Source organism: Sardina pilchardus, chromosome 15 (genome assembly GCF_963854185.1).
Source record: "Sardina pilchardus chromosome 15, fSarPil1.1, whole genome shotgun sequence".
Lineage (NCBI taxonomy): Eukaryota > Metazoa > Chordata > Actinopteri > Clupeiformes > Clupeidae > Sardina > Sardina pilchardus.
The window spans coordinates 5,102,568-5,120,874 of NC_085008.1; the positions used below are offsets into that span (position 1 = coordinate 5,102,568).

Consider the following 18,307-nt stretch of genomic DNA (forward strand, 5'->3'; position numbering starts at 1 on the left):
GGTTAAATGGTTGGTGTATAATTACACGGGTGAGGTCTGTACAGATAGAGGCTTCCCCAAAGAGGTTTCTCCCACTGGTAAACCCAGTGAAGACAAAGAAGAAGCCCTCTGGCATGTGACTACAACATGTGTTCCTTTATATAGATTGTGACTTTGTCATGGCATTTCCACACAGCAGTCAGGGAGACTGTCTTGTCCCTGTGTTTTTTACATGCCATCTGAACCATATCCAGATTTTAGGCACCATTTGCTGTACCTGTATTTTCACAACCAACCCACATCAACGGGTCATCTGAGTGTCCTTTGGGGGATGGTCACCTGCCGTCCACAAGACATTTCCCCGTCTATATCTCAGAGCCATGTATTGGCCTTCTGGCTGGGGTGGGATAAGTCTGGTTTGATCCTCTGTTTAGGAAGAGATAAGGCTAGTCAGGCTGGGTGTAAGATGCAATTGGCCCACCCACAAAGTGTTGCGAACCATCTTATGCACGCTGCTATCTAAGCTGACAAGCTGGCTTGTGGGAATCCATTTTGGTCTACTCCAACTGGCTGTCTAGCATGTCAATCATAGGAATGTGCATGCAGTTCCTGGCGACATTGCACAACTAACTGTTGCATTGCGTGTTGCATAGATACCTTTGGTTGTCAGTTGTGTTGTGCTCAGTTGTGTTGTGCCCTAAAACTTTCCTTCCGGTCATAGTGTAGATGCCTCTTCACCACCTTGTGTTATGATAAGCACCTGACCTTTGGTTTAAGTCAAAGGTCTATCTTTGCGAAAGTAGAGACTAAAGAAGGAGATGTCTCACTAACAGCTCGCCCAACTGCCTGTCTACAGTGCAGACTTCAAATCAAGTAGACACCCATTTGTTTCGGATTGAGCCATGGAACTGGTAGATTTAGAAAATGCAGAAATCAGAGCAACATTGCATCACTATCAGGAAATAGGAAAGTTTGTAGTATTATAGTACTAACTATAAGATGTATCGAAATAACTTCAGTTATTTTAAGTATGCACGCTAACAAAAGCAAAGCACTTCACGTGATTTAACTCACAAAGGAAGCCCCGAAGCATGGGAGCACTTCCTCTTATTGGTGTCCAAAGGGCCCTTGACCAAAAATGGTCAGGAACAAGATGTACTTTTTATCCGTCTCACACTTATTTCACTGTTTATCTACGCACTAAAATGAAATAAAAACTTAACACCTGTAATTTAGTTCCAGCTTATCACTCATTCCATCATCATAGCATCAGTCAGCTTTGACTTCCCAATCTGGGAGTGTAGTGTCTCTTGTGCCACAGTACCCCACCACAGTGACACACTCACCACATCCACATCAGGGTGTTTTCCATGCCTTGACGGATGTCTTCTAAACCGCCGCGTGCTCTCCACTGAGTTGTGCTTAAATGCACATTTCCCCCTCCAGGGAGGGTCGATTCTTCAAGATCAAATGGGCCGTCTCCGAGAGCCATCTGCATGTTGTGCTCTCGTGCTCGGAGAGGGCTGGGCCAGGGCTGTCCGCTGCAGCGCTTTCCAAGCTGTTGGATGATAAATAATGCACAGGCCTTGAGTCCTTCACCTTGTTACACCCTCCTCCCATCCTGGGGGAGACAGCAGTGGGGGCAAGCAAGATAGAGACACAAGCAACATGAGGAACTCTGAAGGTTTGCACAAGGGCAGTGGTAAAGAGACTGAAGGAAAATTTCAAAGGAACGTTGGATTTGTTTAAAAGTGGTTTATGACTTCATTTATTTCTCCTAAATAGCAGACTGAGACAATGTGCCATATTTAAATCTCCATCTTTCATGTGGGGTCTGTAAGATGTAGTTAAATACCTTTTACAACTGTTATAAAATGTACAAAACTAGGCCACATAGAATATTGACTTGGACAGTATGCAGCTCTGATCACTTTTGTCACCATTGCTCATTCTTGGCACTTTGATTCAGTGCTTTTACATTTGGGTTTAGCCAGGCTGTTCATCATCTATAAAAAGAGACCAGCACGCGCCTTTCTAGAGTCAAACATAGACTATGTGCTCACTCATTTTACATTTTCTGAGCTCTAACTAAAAAGATTCCAAAGTAATGGCAGTGAATTGTACTGCGGAATGTTGCTTCCAAATGGAGTTAGATTTTCTTTTTTTGTTTGCATTATATAAGCAATGATTTTTCATGAGCCAGAATGAGCTTTTGATGACACTGTTAGCAATGCCTTTCGAGCACCTGGAGACCAGCCATGCAATTAACAAAGCATGCAGAATCTCTGACAATATGCATAAACTGCTTTTGGGTAGACCCTAACCATGATACGTCAGACTGTAATGTGAGTGAGTCTTCTCCTCTGATACACAGTTGACCAGTGGGGGATATATATATGTGGGAGCAGGTGGGGAAATGGGAAAGGCAGAGAGGAAGGGGATCGAGTGGTGGAAGGTTCATTTTTAACTCCAGTTCAGTTTGGAAAAGATCATCTAAAAGGCTATTTGTTTAAATGAAATGGAATGTGTAATAATATATATTTTTGTTGTTTTTTGCTTTTCATTTGTGAGGATCCAGACTTTGACAATGTGTTAACTTACTGTGATAATCCTCTGACTAAATGGATCATCCCCCTAAGGCGTGTTACATAAATAGAATATGTTACCACATAACTAATGCTATTTTTGAAAGGGAAAGGAGACAGCCATAGCTTCCTTCAGAGGCCCGTCCTTAATTTCTGATTCCTTGTCATTTTGTCTCTTTCTTTCTCTACCCATAAATGGTCAACACAACACCTGACAGGTAAGGGATAAAAGCCCGTTGGCACTGACGCCTCCCGTTTCAAATAGTCTTTCATCTGCCACCCTGCTTCTGCCGACAGCTTTCCTTCTCCCTCTCCCCTCACCCTATACTCTTACCACATGTCATCACCTCATCACTGGCAGCTGTGTCTCCTCCATCAGTGTGGAGAGAAACAGAAACATGGTGTTAGAGAACATCTATAGGATTACCAAGCCAATGTTTTCCACATAAGAGCCCATACATACAGCCATACACACGCACACACAGACACATGCACACACAGACACACACACACACACACACACACACACACACACACACACACACACACACACACACACACACACACACACACACACAGACACACACAGACACACACACACACACACACACACACACACACACACACACACACATACACACACACACACACACACACACACACAAATACAAAGAGTGACAAACAGATAGAGTGAGCTGCTTTTCCTGGGATCTGTCTGGTGACAGGAGTGAAGATCTGTAGGGGCCTGTGGACAGGTGAATGAGCTGAGAGGCACTTTACAACAGAGTTCCTGGCCATGAAGCCCTGCGGGGCTGGCACCAGCAGCCGTCAATCACTCCGTGAGACACATCTCTCACACACCTCAGGCAGAAGAGCCATCTTTGGTACACACACACCCCTGAGGTTCAAGCCTAAACAATTTTCACTCATGAACAGGCTTGAAATTCCACTGATTACACGATTGCCTGTGTTAGGCCAGGCCGGTCTGTTCATGTTTTGCAATGTCTGCATGACACGTTACTTTTCCACTAATTACTAAACAACACAATGACCATTTTTTAGTTGGGTTTGTCAGGCAGTCATGACATACCGTCGGTGATCATTGGAAACAAGACATTCCAGTAATGTAACATTTCGTTAAGTTTAATGGTTATGGAGGTCATACAGCTGCCTAATACTGCCCCCTATGCTCCTAAGCATGATTTGGAGGAAGGTTCTTAGGTAAAATGTAGAGTACTTAAATATATATATATATATATATATATATATATACTGTATATATATATATTATTATTATATTAGATAAATAACACAATAGCGAGAGATGTCAATAGGTGCATGATAATGATTGTGTGTTAAACCACCTCTTATGCAGAAAATGGCCACATTGACTCACTCAAAAAAAATGTGTGTGAGTGTGTGCTGATATGTAACCATGATAAATTACACCTCACAGGGACAGCCACTTCCTGCCACTGACTCAGTGAGCTCAGACCTCAGCTCATTAGGCAGCACTGTTGATACCGCACACACACGCTGAGCTCATAACAACACCGCCTCCATTATGGGAAAGTGTAATCCTGTATTTTGAAAGTACGATATACATTTAAATATATCCCTCACGAATTATAGTCTATTGTTTTTAGAATTTAGTTGAACAGTATTTAGCTATTATTTGGTATTGACTTAATCATAAGTTATAATGTCATTGGTCTGACAACATCCAAACAATCACAAGATTATGCCAAACATTCAAAGGAAAACAGCAGTGCTCATTGCTTATCATGCCAGCACTGAGTTGGTCACCTCTTTCCTCTCAGTAACCGCACGTCAGCATGGAGGCGTGTGGTTGTGTAGTGTAGCACTTCTGGTTAGTCACTCCGCACGCATGCAGCCATTACCACAACAGCACGGCTGCACTCCGATACCCATGTAAACACAACTGCTCAATTCCGGTACCTCTGCCCAGCTGCCAGGTATCATTACACTAGATGTACAGACCGCTCAAATGAAGGCTAGTCCAATCTTCACACCAAAGAAGACGTGTCACTTTGCATTGACACACAAGGGCTTTCATCAGTCTCTACAGTACTTGATAACAAGTGTGCAGCATGGAGTGGTGGTGGTACCCAGCGAGGTTAACAGAGGGGGGCTGACTGATTTGTGACTATCCCCTTCTGAAGACGTCGTCCACTGTGTGACGTGTGGGTGAAAGGCCACACGCTGATTCCTGTTCGTAGGGTGACTCACCACCCTTTTGACTTGCCCCAAGGGTATATGACCAGATGGGAGAAATGACATGTCCAAAAGGAAGGGGGGACACGGGAGTGGCCTGCGTGCGTGCACTGCACACAATAAACAATAGTACTGCTTGTAAGATCTTTAAATGAAAATAATCACAATTTGATGGAAATGATAAATTGGAATCATATGAACACTGGTGGTTATAGACTAAGATCTGTCTATAAGCTCGCTGTGAAGCCTACAGCCAACAACAGCTGGTGTGCATATACTGTAGCTGTCCCCTTTATGTCACAGTGGCCACAGTGGTACTCATCATGGCAAGTGAGCTGTCAGGCATTAATGAACGGACACGACACTGTATGACTGGAATGAGTCACTGGTATGCCATAAGGTTGTGTCAGTCAAAGCAGTGTCTGGCATGAGGGTCATTCTCCCCAACTTTGGGCGGCAATCTTGCTTGTGTTACCAGCTGGTGTTCAGGTTTCAGTCATTTAGGAGCATATTTGAAATATCATTCTCTCTCAGGCATACCTTAGCCTTTATAGTTTCCTAATGCAGAATTGTTTAATTGTTTTGGGCAGTTGAGACAGAAAATAGTGGTAATGGCACACATAATTAAAGCAACTGAATGTAGTTATTTTACCTTTAAAAATAACTTCAAACTCATTTTTATGCCATATGGATTTCTAATAAAGAGAATGGAGTCTCTGCCTTTGCCACTGTGCGTCTGAAATGCCTGGTATTACACTAACATTGTTGCCACTGGTGGAGACGGGCCCTTTTTCGTTAGTTTTAAATCAATTTAATTTAATATATTAAAAGTAAATTAGAATAATTTGAAAAGATTTTCAGAATAGATAAAATGCAGTCTACTGGTTGAGTCACATTTAACACCTGCGTAAATCTGTGTAAGCAAATTGAAAGTGACAAAATGGGAGGGACAACTGACATGAGGTTTCCCACCACTGTTATTTATCATCACTGTTTGCCACTTCCCAGAAAGGGCTGTTTATAATCTGTCACTTCCACTGAATGGCACCCGGAAATCCTGTGAGAAGAGTTTTTCTTTCATTTCAAAATCTTCTGCTGGCTTGCATATATTTGCATACATTGCACACACCAGCTATTTTGACTGACTATGACTTGAGACATGAGGAGACAGTAATGCCAAGAAGCTGTTTCAAATTGGATTTATCATTCTGAGTCTATGGGAACTGGGTCTTATGGCTCTTACTTGAAAAGGGTACATTTGCAAAATTCAGTGCACAGTGTGAAGGCAGTGCAATCACCTAGGGAACTACATGAAGTCCATTTAAATCTCAAGAATATGGAGATATCTCTGGGCAGTCTGACCTGAGACCATTTCCTCTCCTCAGTCGACATGGTGTCACAGGCCCCGACCAGGCACATTTAATCATGTTGACGTGTCCGAATTAATTTGCTCTAAATTAATCCTCTATCAGCAGAAGGCATATGCACAGGATACAAAGAGAGGTCATTCTTCTCAGTGTGCAGGGAGGACATAAAACACTGAGGATGTGCAGAATCACTTATATTATATTCTATATTCTCCACCTACAAGATTCAGTTAGGAGTATCTAATACAGTATATCAGATCAAACAGCATGTATCCAGATTATCTAAATACCTATTAGTGTAGATGTAAAGACTAGACAATACATAACACTGTAAAACTTGGCAGGCATAAAATTAAACATTAGAAGGGTCAACAGCAAAGCAAATCAATTCACCCAAGGAACAGAATGGGTAAAACTAAATAAATATTTATTTACTTGTGGATTTCATACAGTACAGCATGATCAAATACGTAGTAGAAAAAGTGTCATGTTGACAAGGCATTACATTTAGAGGCAGCGATGGTGACATAAACTGTTTTTTTTTTTTTTTTTTGGTTCATGATAAGAATCCAACTATTTCTACCAGAACCTAACTAATGAAGAGCTAATAGGATCAAGTCCAGTGTGTCTGAACAGACTGCTGTAGATAGTGTTTCATCAAATGCAATAGTTGGAACTAACTCAAATTATGGCCACATTGCAACCAACTGCTGACACATGAGGCATCATCTGACCCGTAGAGCAGCACAGAAACCAAACCTCTGAAGATTACCGCAATCCCAGCCCAGTCCTGTGGGTGGCGCCACTCAATCTCATCTCCATCTCCGCGAGCATGACACAAGCTCTAGCTTGTCTCTCTGACCTTCTCTGGCGCGGGTACAAGCACACATCCTATACCACCCTCTGCCGCTGGTGCCATGCCAAGCAGCAACTGCACTGCACCCTAGCTGAGGGCGTAAGCACTCGCAGTCTCAGTATTGCTGTGTCATGGGTTGGACTAATGTGATCTGCTTGGCCGGGGAGCATCACCGCATGCATAATGCTAGTGGTAGGATGGATGCAGCAAGCATTCCTTTTTGCTTAGTGCTAAAAGTACACGTTGTATAAATCTCAGATGATCAAATTTCCAATATCCTGAGAGGCAGCAGCTCACTACCCTGGACAAGCGCATCAACTTGAGTTATCATGTTTCACAATGGAAAGGAATGACATCAGGAAATTGTGCAAAGGCATGTTTATATGACATCATCATCATAAGAGGCACACAGCTGGAGCCATCTGAAGTTTGGTCAATTGTGGTAGCAGCTAAAGAATTTGGCATTAAAACAGTCTGTTCAACATATCTTGTGCCTATTTGTGTGTACCTGAATATAGCCACTGGTCAGCTGCAAATGCTTACATTTTACTTCAGCTGACCAGCTATATAATTGATACGATGCAATGCAATACAGAAGATTGGAATGTCACTTTTTCCAGTGCAAATAAAGTGATGCATGTCAGAGAGGCTTCAAAATGTATACAGACTTTACTGCATTACTACCCAACTATGTCACTGAGGACATGAAATAGAAATAGGACATAAACAATTTCTCACTGCAATGCTGTGAGCAATCTGAAATTGTTTCAATAAATGCATCCTTGCGAGGGCTATCACTGACTGTGATTCAAGGGGGTGACTGTTCTAGCCGAAATAAGCACTACAAGCTTTCAAAAGAAGGCCACAAATGCATGGGGTATACACTCTATCCAGTGTAACAAGTTTCTCGGTGCCATGAACAAATGGCAGACCTGCATAGACACTCAATAAGGCATATCTTATTCTGTGATGCATCAATAGTAATACAGTACGTTCTCATAATAAGAACAAATATGTGTATACAGTATATAAGTCTTTTTTTCAAATTGTTTGCTCTACAAAGATAATCTGAAGGTTTTCCCTTCTATTCCAAGCACAAGAGTATAAAATGATGTACTCACCCATTAGTATTGCAATATCCATCATAACATAATCTAATACACACAGGCTGGATAACAAATGGACGGAAAAGCCACGCCTGTTAAGGACAGAGACCATATTATGCACTTTAAGACTTTTTGGTATAATATGCAGAGTCAAGTTCATTTCAAAGCCATTTACTCGGCTTTCATTTGTTCCCTGACATCAGATGGCAATGTCTCGAAAAGAGCATCCTCCACCACGAGGCCACTGCGCTTTAATGACCGACAGACACCTAGCTCAGGGGGCAAAGCCTCGAAATGATTCCCCTTTAGCTCCAGGTGAGTCAACAGCACCAGGTAGGAAATCTTTGGCGAGAGCAGGGACAGGGTGTTTTTGCCCAGTTTGAGTGTCTTCAGCTTCTTGCAGAAGAAGAGCTCATCCGGAAGGTTCTCGATCTTGTTGCATGTGACCGAGAAGTACTGGAGGCTCTGCAGAACACCGACCTCGGGTGGAATGAAGCGAATGTCATTATAGGAGAGGTCCAGGTAGCGCAGCTTGTTGCAGAGGAACAGGTGCGAGGGCAGGATCTCAATCTTGTTGTAGCAAAAGTACAGCCTCTCCAAGCTGCCCAGTTTCTTGATGTGCTCCGGGATTTGAGAGATGCTGTTGTGCCACAGCTTGAGGCTGGTGAGCTTGCGCAGATGCTGGAAGCTGATGATTTCCTCTATGGAGCGCAGGTTGTTTTCCTTCAGGTCCAATTCCTGCAGGTTGACCAGACTAAAGATGGCGTGTGGGATACGCTCTAGGTCACAGTGCAACAGCTCCAGTTCTGTGAGATTCACCATTTTCTTCAAGTTGTTGAGCATCACCAGCTTGGTGCCGTCGTTGTAGACATACAGCCGCTGGAGGTGACTGGAGACGTCCACGATGGCCTGTGGGACCTTGGTGAAGTTGCTCTTCAGTGACAGCGTCTTCAGAGACTTCAGCTCCCGTAAGGACTCTAGGGTGATGTTCTTGGAGACGTCCGGGCTCAGGGAACCGGTGAGATGGAGCTCCTCCAGGTTCCTCAGCACATACAGCCAATGGGGCAACTCACGGGCGTCATCGAACTTTACCCGCAGCACCTTCAGGTTCTCCTTCAGGTAGGATATGGCTGCTGTGTGGATCTTCATCGAACACTGGGAGAGGGACAACTCCTGGAGGTCCTCGAGCTGCGCAATGGCAGCCGGGATGGTAACGTTGTTGATGATCTCTAGCTTTAGGGACTGCAGCTCAGACAGCTCAAAGATGGTGTCCGGTAGGCCCGAGAGCATGAAGAGCTGCAGCTCGAGGCGGTTGCTGCTGTTGGTCTGCAGCCGCTGGCGGAGCTTCTCCGCAGTCCAGGCGTGGTTCAGGTTGAGCTGCTTCAGCTTGTTCTCGCTGACCTCGGAGAGGAAGACGGCGAAGCGCTTGGAGTAGAGCGGGTCGTACTGGTCGATCATATGCAGCATGAAGGCAAAATCGTTCTTCACGTCTGGGATGTCACTGATTCCTGTCTCTTGTCGCACATACTCAAAGGAGTATTCTTTGAGAGAGCGGTAGAAGAGCCAGTAGGAGGTATACAAGCATGTGAATCCATACACGACCACAAAGCACAGGTAGCAGTAGGAGAGCTTAGAAAACAGATGAGCCATGGTATGATTGCAGGAAAAGTGTTTGTAACCAGTCATGTTTTGGATGTCCACATTGCATGTGACAGTAATCTGGACCTTGGAGACCAAGACGCTGTTGTAAGCAATGATGAGGACAAACTTGAGCACTTTGAGGATGGTCTGACGAACATACATCACATAGAGAATGTCTCCTTCTTCCACGTGTAGTCGGAACTTTTTGACCTTCTCGAAGAGTGCCTTTGCCTGCTCCCCCTCCTTTTTGTCCAGCACACTTGCTGCTGCCGGTTTGTCCACTACAATCTTTTCTGGGATGGACCGAAGAGACTGAGTCTTCACCAGGTTGCCCTCTCCCGGGGAGGCGCTACTGGGAACAGGCCGGCTAAAGTGCTTCTTGGTCTCCCGGTCCTCTGGGTTCTCCCCCGACACCTCAGACAGGGCTCGGGTAGTCCATGGCGAGTCAAAGCACTTTCCCAAAATGGAGATGAAGAGCTCAATTTTGGAGCTGGAGCCAGGGAACTTGAACCAGAAGTTACTGCACACCATGAAGATGAGCGTGTGTATGAGCACCAGGTATGGAAAGTACTTGGCGTACCAGTGAAGTGCCTTCTCGTAGCACATCTGGTTGATGAAGCTGTACTGCTGCCAGTCCAGGTTAGTCTTCAGACCCCTCATTTCCTGCACTGGAGGCACAGGGGAGACGGGAGAGGGGAGCGCAGGCTCACTGGTTGGTTCCGTTTGATTTGGCAAAATCCCTGTTTGATTCGTCGGAGGAACTGGAGAACTCCTCTGAGGAAGGCAGATGATTTTGTCTTGCATCACCTGCATATGAAAAGACACACATGGATAGTTTAGAAATTGTACATCTAAGTATACCTATGAAAGTTTGCATCATTTAGAAAATGTCAAAAGTAAAATAAGGAAAGCTATTGATGCACTTTGGAAATATGCATAATGCCAACATGATTCAAAGGATGATACACTATGTGTAAAATACATGGAAGAAGGCCTATAATTTTCAGTAGCAACACTCTCTGAGATGGACAGTGCAAAATACATTTGAGTACATACTTATTCTATTTTGCCTGAGGCACATGTTGCATTGCATACTACAGATCTACTGTAATATGCCCACCAGAGCTATGACTCAGACAGGAAGTGCATTCACCCCAGTATGCTCCAGAGGGAGACATACTCACTGAAATGTTTAACAAATAAATAAATAAATAAAAGAGCCTAGTCTGTGTTGTTTCACACAACCTTTCCCAAATCCTCCTCCACAGCTGGCAGATGATAGATCACTTTATTGGATGTTCCTGGATGTAGCCGCCTGAGCGAATGTATTATTACAGATGAACGAGTTTGGAAAGTCAGGGTCTGAGTCATACTTTTGACTTAATTCTGTGCTCCTCCGCCTCCCTTCTTGTGGGATGGCACGGCAACATTCAGTGACATAATTACTTCCTAGCTTCTGGGCCGGATGTGGCCTGTCTGGGGTCGGTCTCAGTTGGGAAAAATCTGAAAACCTACTGCTGCATCAGCCGAGGGGTAAAAGGAGGAAGACACATCACAAGGCTGACAGTGAGAACCAGTGGCTAATTCTGCTGAGTCGGGCCCCCTGAGGAAATAGGGATCAGCCCAACTGTGCACACACTACCACTCATTCTGTCTCCCTCCGTCTCTCTGTCTCTCCCTCTCTCTGCTTCCCTCCCTCCCTCTCTCTCTCTCTCACACACACACACACACACACACAGACTGCACTCCCTCTGTCTTTTTCACCCGCCCTTTTCTAATTCTGTCCCCTGCACTAATCTAAAGATCCTTTCACCCAGCATTATGTGCTCACGGCCGGCCCACACTCCCCCTCGATTCAGACGGGGCCTTTTTGGCACACAGCGTGTTTACCTCTCCCATTCTACAGCGTGAGGCACCTACGTAATGGCAGGAAGCGTGTCAATTAGGCCCCATAATGGCTGCCATGGATGAGGCTGACGTTACGAGTGTAAACTGGGAGATGGCTAACATTTACAATACCCACACAGTTTTCCATACGGTAACCAAGCAGAGTTTCTGCCTTTGAACTTGTTCCTCTGGGGAGGTGAAGGGGGATGTTCCCACCCACTCATGGAGTTCCTGTCAGGGGTGTTTGTCTTATCTAAAAATAATTGGGAATTATTGACAGGAATTAACAGACCGAGGACAAACTGGGGGGTGTTGGCTGTAAATACCAGTCTTCAGCTGGTGTGCCACAGGACTAAGGTCATAATAGTGAAGACTCTTTCCCTGTGTTTATGGGGAATGGAGAAAGACTAGGGGATGGGGGGTCTGTACATTTCACACAGAGGTGCTGGAATTTAGCTTCATTTGTCCTGTGAACACCCACCACAGGCTGTGTGGACAACACACAACCCAACACACAGCTTTATGCCATTCTGACACATAGGAGGTGTGTTAGCCCTCCAGTTTTCAAATCCTGGAAAGCTGTCCTGCAGCTGAGCTTTAAAACAGCCAGAGCTTGAGCTAATGACTATGAGACGATAGAATGACTCATGGAAGAATTACATGGAAAGGTTCTTAATGAAAAAAATGTAAATGCACTTGAAACTTTCTCATGGGAATCTTCCCATAAGAAAGTTTCAAGTGCATTTACATTTTTTCATTAAGAACCTTTCCATGTAATTCTTCCATTAGTCATACTCTAGATCTATTACTCTACAGTAGATCTTTTAGAAATGTCCAGGAATTGAATTTCCCATTGGGGATCGATAAAGTATCTTTCTATTTATCTATCCATCTAGAAACTGTGCATGGATATCTGACATTGTGTATGTTGTATTAGAGCATACAGTAGTCATAGATGGAACAAGACCACTCTGGAAGGTTACGAACATGCGAAAACGCACGTCGGCTACGGTTGTTGCTATGACACCAACCTGAAGGGTGCATCCAAACACCCCAATCATGAGCATGATCACGGAGAGGTAGTCTGTAAACACGTCCCACCATGGCTTCAGCACACGGAAAGCTGGCTGCTGCTCTGAGAACTGCCGAAACTCCGTCACGGGAATCATAATTCCTGTCAGGACAAAAGACAACACACAAGGGTGGAAAATAAGTCTCCAGAACATTAACTGCTGATAAAGACTGCATTACAATGCCTGTACAATGAACTCTGGAACAAGCATCTGCTATCTGATACTGTGCTCCGAATATTAGATTATGCATTCTAGGAAAAGGGTAGAGAATGGTCATGTGGAGCGAACTTTCATTAACCTCTTCTTTTCGCCAATATGTAATTTTGTGTGGGCCAAAAAGTCATACATGTCTAAAATCAACATCACCGAGACCCTCAAAGAAACACAAACCTCATCCCGGCACCCCCACCGTGCTATTTGTATAGCACTCAGCTGAGGGCCTTAGTTTGGTCTGTGGTTGCTGACCAGAGAGCACTGTTAAGATTAGGCATGCCTCTGGAGAACTTCCCGCCATCCCTGTAGTGGTGTCTCCATCTTTTGTTAACAGCAATACATTTTTTGGTGCCTCTTCTTGTCAAACAGACCTCTGGAGCTGAGCCACCGGCTATCTAGAAATGGCAGTATTTATGCTCAGCAGGGATTAACAAGGGTATACTGACTGTTTTCAATCACAAACTAAGTTTCTGTCTAATTCATTCAGATATTAATCAAGTGCTGTGAAAACTACTTTCCAGTTAGTCTCAATTATCCTGTCAATTCAATCGTGTGATTATCTCTTCCATTCTTGACTAGCATAGCCTCCCACACCACAGTTCCTACAAAATGAGATTCTAAGCTATGGAACATCTCAAGAGCTTATGCACTGAGGCAACTTGCATTGCAACTTGTGGGTACATTCTTGTGGGTACATTCTTGAGTCCTGATTACGACATTACACAGTGCATGCAGTAAGGTAGTCATCCGTGAAGTCCTTTATGCTTAAATACATCAACACAAGTCATCTCTGCTGAGGCGTTTCACAAGCACCCACAGGCTGCCGCACTAATGCAGCTCATGAACAAGCAAACCCGAAGCAAAGCCACACAGGAAATTAAAGGTCTCCCACAAGACCCATCATTGGCCCACAGTAATTATGCATTCTGTGCTGGTCTACTGCTGCTTGTGCATTACAGGGGGTAATGCAGAGAAGGCGACAAAGGAAGTCAATCAATGAGCAACTGAATCTAATTAGACACACAGTGTTTGGACAATTTAATCTAATTTGCTTGTTAATAACAGTGCTCATTGTGTTATCATGGACATTACTGGAATGCTTATTTACAAAACATTACTTATAAAATAATATTATTAAGAGTAATATAATTAGGGGATGACAGTATTTAGCATTCACAGCCATGACTTGAATACTCAGAAATTGCAGAAATTGTGCACCTGTGACTGACAAAGTCTGTCCATACTTAAACATAAGAATATATTTTAAAACTCCCCTGTTGATGTAACTACCACCAAAGTTAGTTCATTTAAATGCACTGAAGAGGACATGGAATATTTGCATCACGGTTGTACGAATGAAAAGACCTTGAGAACGCAGGTTTTGATGACAGTGGTTGTTACATGCATAGGGTATGCACATCACGCCTGTGGTGGAAAATCAAACTATTGAGATGGTGTGTTCTGCCTTACCTTTAACTTTGTCCTCACTAAAGTGAATTAAGCCTCCCTCTCATCATGCAGCATCTCTCAAACGATGACTAAATTGAAGTTTAAAGACATAGGTCTATGTAGAAAAATAAGCAGTGCACCTTACAGAATAAATCAAGACTGACAAGCAGTTACTTTTAAATTCAATTTACAAGTTATTCAACCTTTCATATTGTTGTAGTCTCTCGGTAATGGTTGCGGTGTCTTGAAATGTACAGTATGTGGGACTGTTTCCACCATGCATTTTACGCAGTGATGGAGGGAGTAGGCTTGGGATGCCAAACACCACTGTTGAACTTCCAGGATTTATTGTGGGCCTAAGTTTGCAACACAAAAATGAAGGAAGGTTCCCACTTCAACACCCCCAACAAATGCTCTTGGTTAGAATGTTTAAGTATTCATATGGTAGGTGCAGTGCACGCTGATATGCTAGTTTAGGTAGTTTCAGTATCACTGCTTGCATGTGACAGGTCTGACTGTGGTGGGAAGTCCCCTGCTAATAATACAAGGAATTTTTCATCTTGTTACGGGTTATGAAATATTTGTTATGTTTCATTTCCTCTTTAAAGTAAATGTCTTGGGCCAACAGTAACTGCTTCAATTCAATCATTTGCTTAAAATCATCATGCAAGCCCCTCACGGGATCAAAAAAGGATGTATACTTAAAACCAATATACTGTCTGCACATATGTGAGTTGACTTTCAGCTGTCCTTTCACCCTGACAAGGGGATATTTTATCCAAACATAAACTGAATCAGCATCTTACCAATTTATCAACACAATGACTCCATCTGATATGCCTCTCATCCTGATATCAGCCATGTCTGCTGGGTCAGGGCAGGCCAGCAGAGGTAGCAGTGTAGTGGGAGGTCGCCCCCTGTCTGTTAAAGAAGGCATGCCAGCAGACTCCTACTCCCTGCTAGGATGTCCTGGGCAATTACTCATAAGCAACACCCCACTTGAATTCCTCTGTATTTTGACTGAAAAATCTGTTCAGCTCTAATTGGTGTTTCATGCTTGAAATGCTGCGGAGTTCAAAAACATGGGCCCTAATATACTCAGAGGAGAACCTGGTGTTGAGAACACATGAACTCTTCATGAACTCTCAACATGGAAGTAAATATTTCAAGTCAACAAAAATAATGCTCTGCTGTTTTTTTTTTTAATCTATAATAATAGTGTTTTTTCTAGTAACATAATAACCACACAACAGTTTAGATTTCAACATCTGGACCTTTTTTTAGCTTCCATTTACTCACGTGCTGGCTAGAATGAGTAAGTCCTATCCAAGTTACATATTTCTTGAATGATGCTGAATATTCATCCTACCAAACCCTTACTGGACATGGCTGTTTGCCCCAGCGTAATAGTGCGGTGGTGACTATGGAGGCCACACTGGTCTGACCTCCAATAACTTAATCTCCTCAATGACTCATCCTCCCTGGAGATTCCCCTCAACATTATACTCCACTACAGTCTCTGCTTTGCTCAACCATAATCATTCTGTCAGCACATCTCCATCCTTACACTCTCACTAAGATGGAAACTGAAGCTGTATATGCCGTCATTGCTCCAAGTTTCTGTTATCAGTCTGCAGCATCGTAGCTCTGCCTACCACATGCTCTAAAGTCCTGACTGGTTGATTTGAACGGTGCACTGCATGCTTACAATAACACTTTTTAAAGTGCTTCTAACAATATTTATACATCTGTTGTAGCCAGCTGCAATGGTTCAAGAGGTCTAAATGTCTGGAATATCCTGTGCTGAGTAATGGTCTTAACATGCTGTGTGTCAGCTGGAGAGGCAACATGCCTCTGATTATTATTATTTTATTTTTTTTGCGTGTGTGTCTGTTTCCATACAGGAAACCAAAAGCATGGGCTACTTAATGATCAAAAAACATACTTCCATGCTCTTCAATCAAAGTTACATTGGTGATACTATTATGGCAGCGACCTTCATTTATGAACTGCCTTCCTGACTGTTTTTAAAAATATCTGTATATAAATATAACACACCAGCTCCTGCTGTTTGGCCAGCTTGGTGGAAATAGTATGTACCTTATGAGGAAGGATGCAGGGCACACCAGGATAAAGGGATGTTTATGTGATCCAAATGACTGCAAGAAGTCTATTAGGTCCCTAAGGACTCGTGTCTCGCTGAGATTCTCCGTTGGATCACACAGTAGGGCTGTTGCCGTGACGTGCCTTCCCCATGTAATAACACTAAATGGACTGAAATTCACTGAGCGAAGCTTCCTTTGATCGCTTTGAAAGAGATATGCCCTTGTGGCGTTAATTTTTGTTGGGACATTGTTGAGCCAGACCAGCCTTATCCCACTGACAGAGCCTTTCCTGGCAGGAAATGGTCCAGCTCTCTCAGTCACAGCCTGACAGAGACAATGTATGCCTGAGTCACCTCCAGACCCAGGGATACAAAATCCTGTCCAATACGGGACCTTCAAGACAATAGGTGTTGTTTTGTGAGATACCAGCCATTTCCCAAAGGTAAAGACTGATGTTCCATTGTAACATACATAGGGCCTATTTAGTGCTTTTAATGCTAAACCCTACTCACCCTCACTGATTGTCATGTGATACACCTGATAGCATTATTGTAATATATTTCTTGGAATGAAGGGTAAATCCAGACCAGTTGTCTACATTCATGGCAACTTCGTATCCTTGTCCCTGGGAACTCTTAAAATAACTGACCTCACCGCACCCTCATACAGAAAACAAGTTGAAAGCAAAACTTGAAGATGGCACTAGACAGAAATTCATGATTTTGACAGTAGAATGCAAGTACTAACCACCAAGCCATAAACTTAACCAACACCCCTGTGACATTCATGTGGACTGTGTGATGCTAACACTGTATTTTTGGAATGAAGGGTACTTTCAGTTTACCCATACTGACCTTAGGCCACGTCGTTTGAAATGCAACCCTTAAATCAGAATCAAATGGAAATTGCGTGGCCCTCTCTGGGAATCATTATAGCCTTCTAATCGATGTCCCGAGAAACAGCCTACAGAAAGACACATTTCACCCATAATCTCATGGCAATATACTGACAGTCACTCAAGCGTGTTCATTAACCAGCATCAATAACGAGATACCCACCAACACGTGTAATTCACAATCTGTAACAACGATTCTGCACGTAACCACAGAATTCCAAAACGGGTAATTCTGATACTTTTGTCTCAAATGTATTATCACGTAATGACCATTAAGCCTAATCTTATCAGGACAGAAACAATGTCGCTCTCCTCAACTTCCCCGACAATCACGCAGTCAAAGTTATCTTTTCGTAGGATATGCCACGCTGTAACACTAACAGTATCATCCGCGCGCATGGTTACAGGATAAAGACTTGACCGAACTGCCCTTTCCTTACTGGGTAAACATACGAAGTGAAAGTAATAAATACCAATATCAATTTAACATTGGTCTTACCCAATATATTTTCCCCGACAGCCTAAACTCTCATATGATGTTTGGCCGTTGCCAACACAGAGGTGGAGGCATGTCCTTGTAGCTGCAGTGAATATGGTCCGAGTGCTATACCGTTATATGTGCCTCTGATTCACAAAGGCTGCACTGACGAACGGCATAAGGGCGGGACCACAAGTTTGGGGTTGCTCAACGAATACATTGTGTAGCTTAAGATTTTTTTCTCAAGTGGACGCCGTAACTGCGCAGTGTACATTATAATATATGTCTATTTTTTTTTGTTGTTGAACATTTTCTGACCTTGAACCTTTCTATTTGTGTTTGAAACAACACCCATAGCTGGCAGCACATCCTCCTATCTTTGTGGGACAGCTAAACCCATTTCCTTATGTCATTCTCTACAGCTGGTGAGCATTCTCT

At 43.4% G+C, this 18,307-nt stretch overlaps 1 protein-coding gene across 1 annotated transcript; it reads right to left on the reverse strand.

The window, feature by feature from the left end:
* Positions 1 to 6,572: 6,572 nt before the first annotated feature.
* On the reverse strand, positions 6,573 to 17,983 carry LOC134102569 (volume-regulated anion channel subunit LRRC8C-like). Its single transcript, XM_062556709.1, has 3 exons — positions 17,891 to 17,983; positions 12,688 to 12,830; positions 6,573 to 10,576 (listed from the first exon to the last, which is right to left on the reverse strand). Exons 2-3 carry the CDS (start codon positions 12,823 to 12,825, stop codon positions 8,300 to 8,302), a joined length of 2,415 nt encoding a protein of 804 aa, XP_062412693.1. The 5' UTR covers positions 12,826 to 12,830; positions 17,891 to 17,983; the 3' UTR covers positions 6,573 to 8,299.
* Between the last annotated feature and the right edge of the window lie 324 nt (positions 17,984 to 18,307).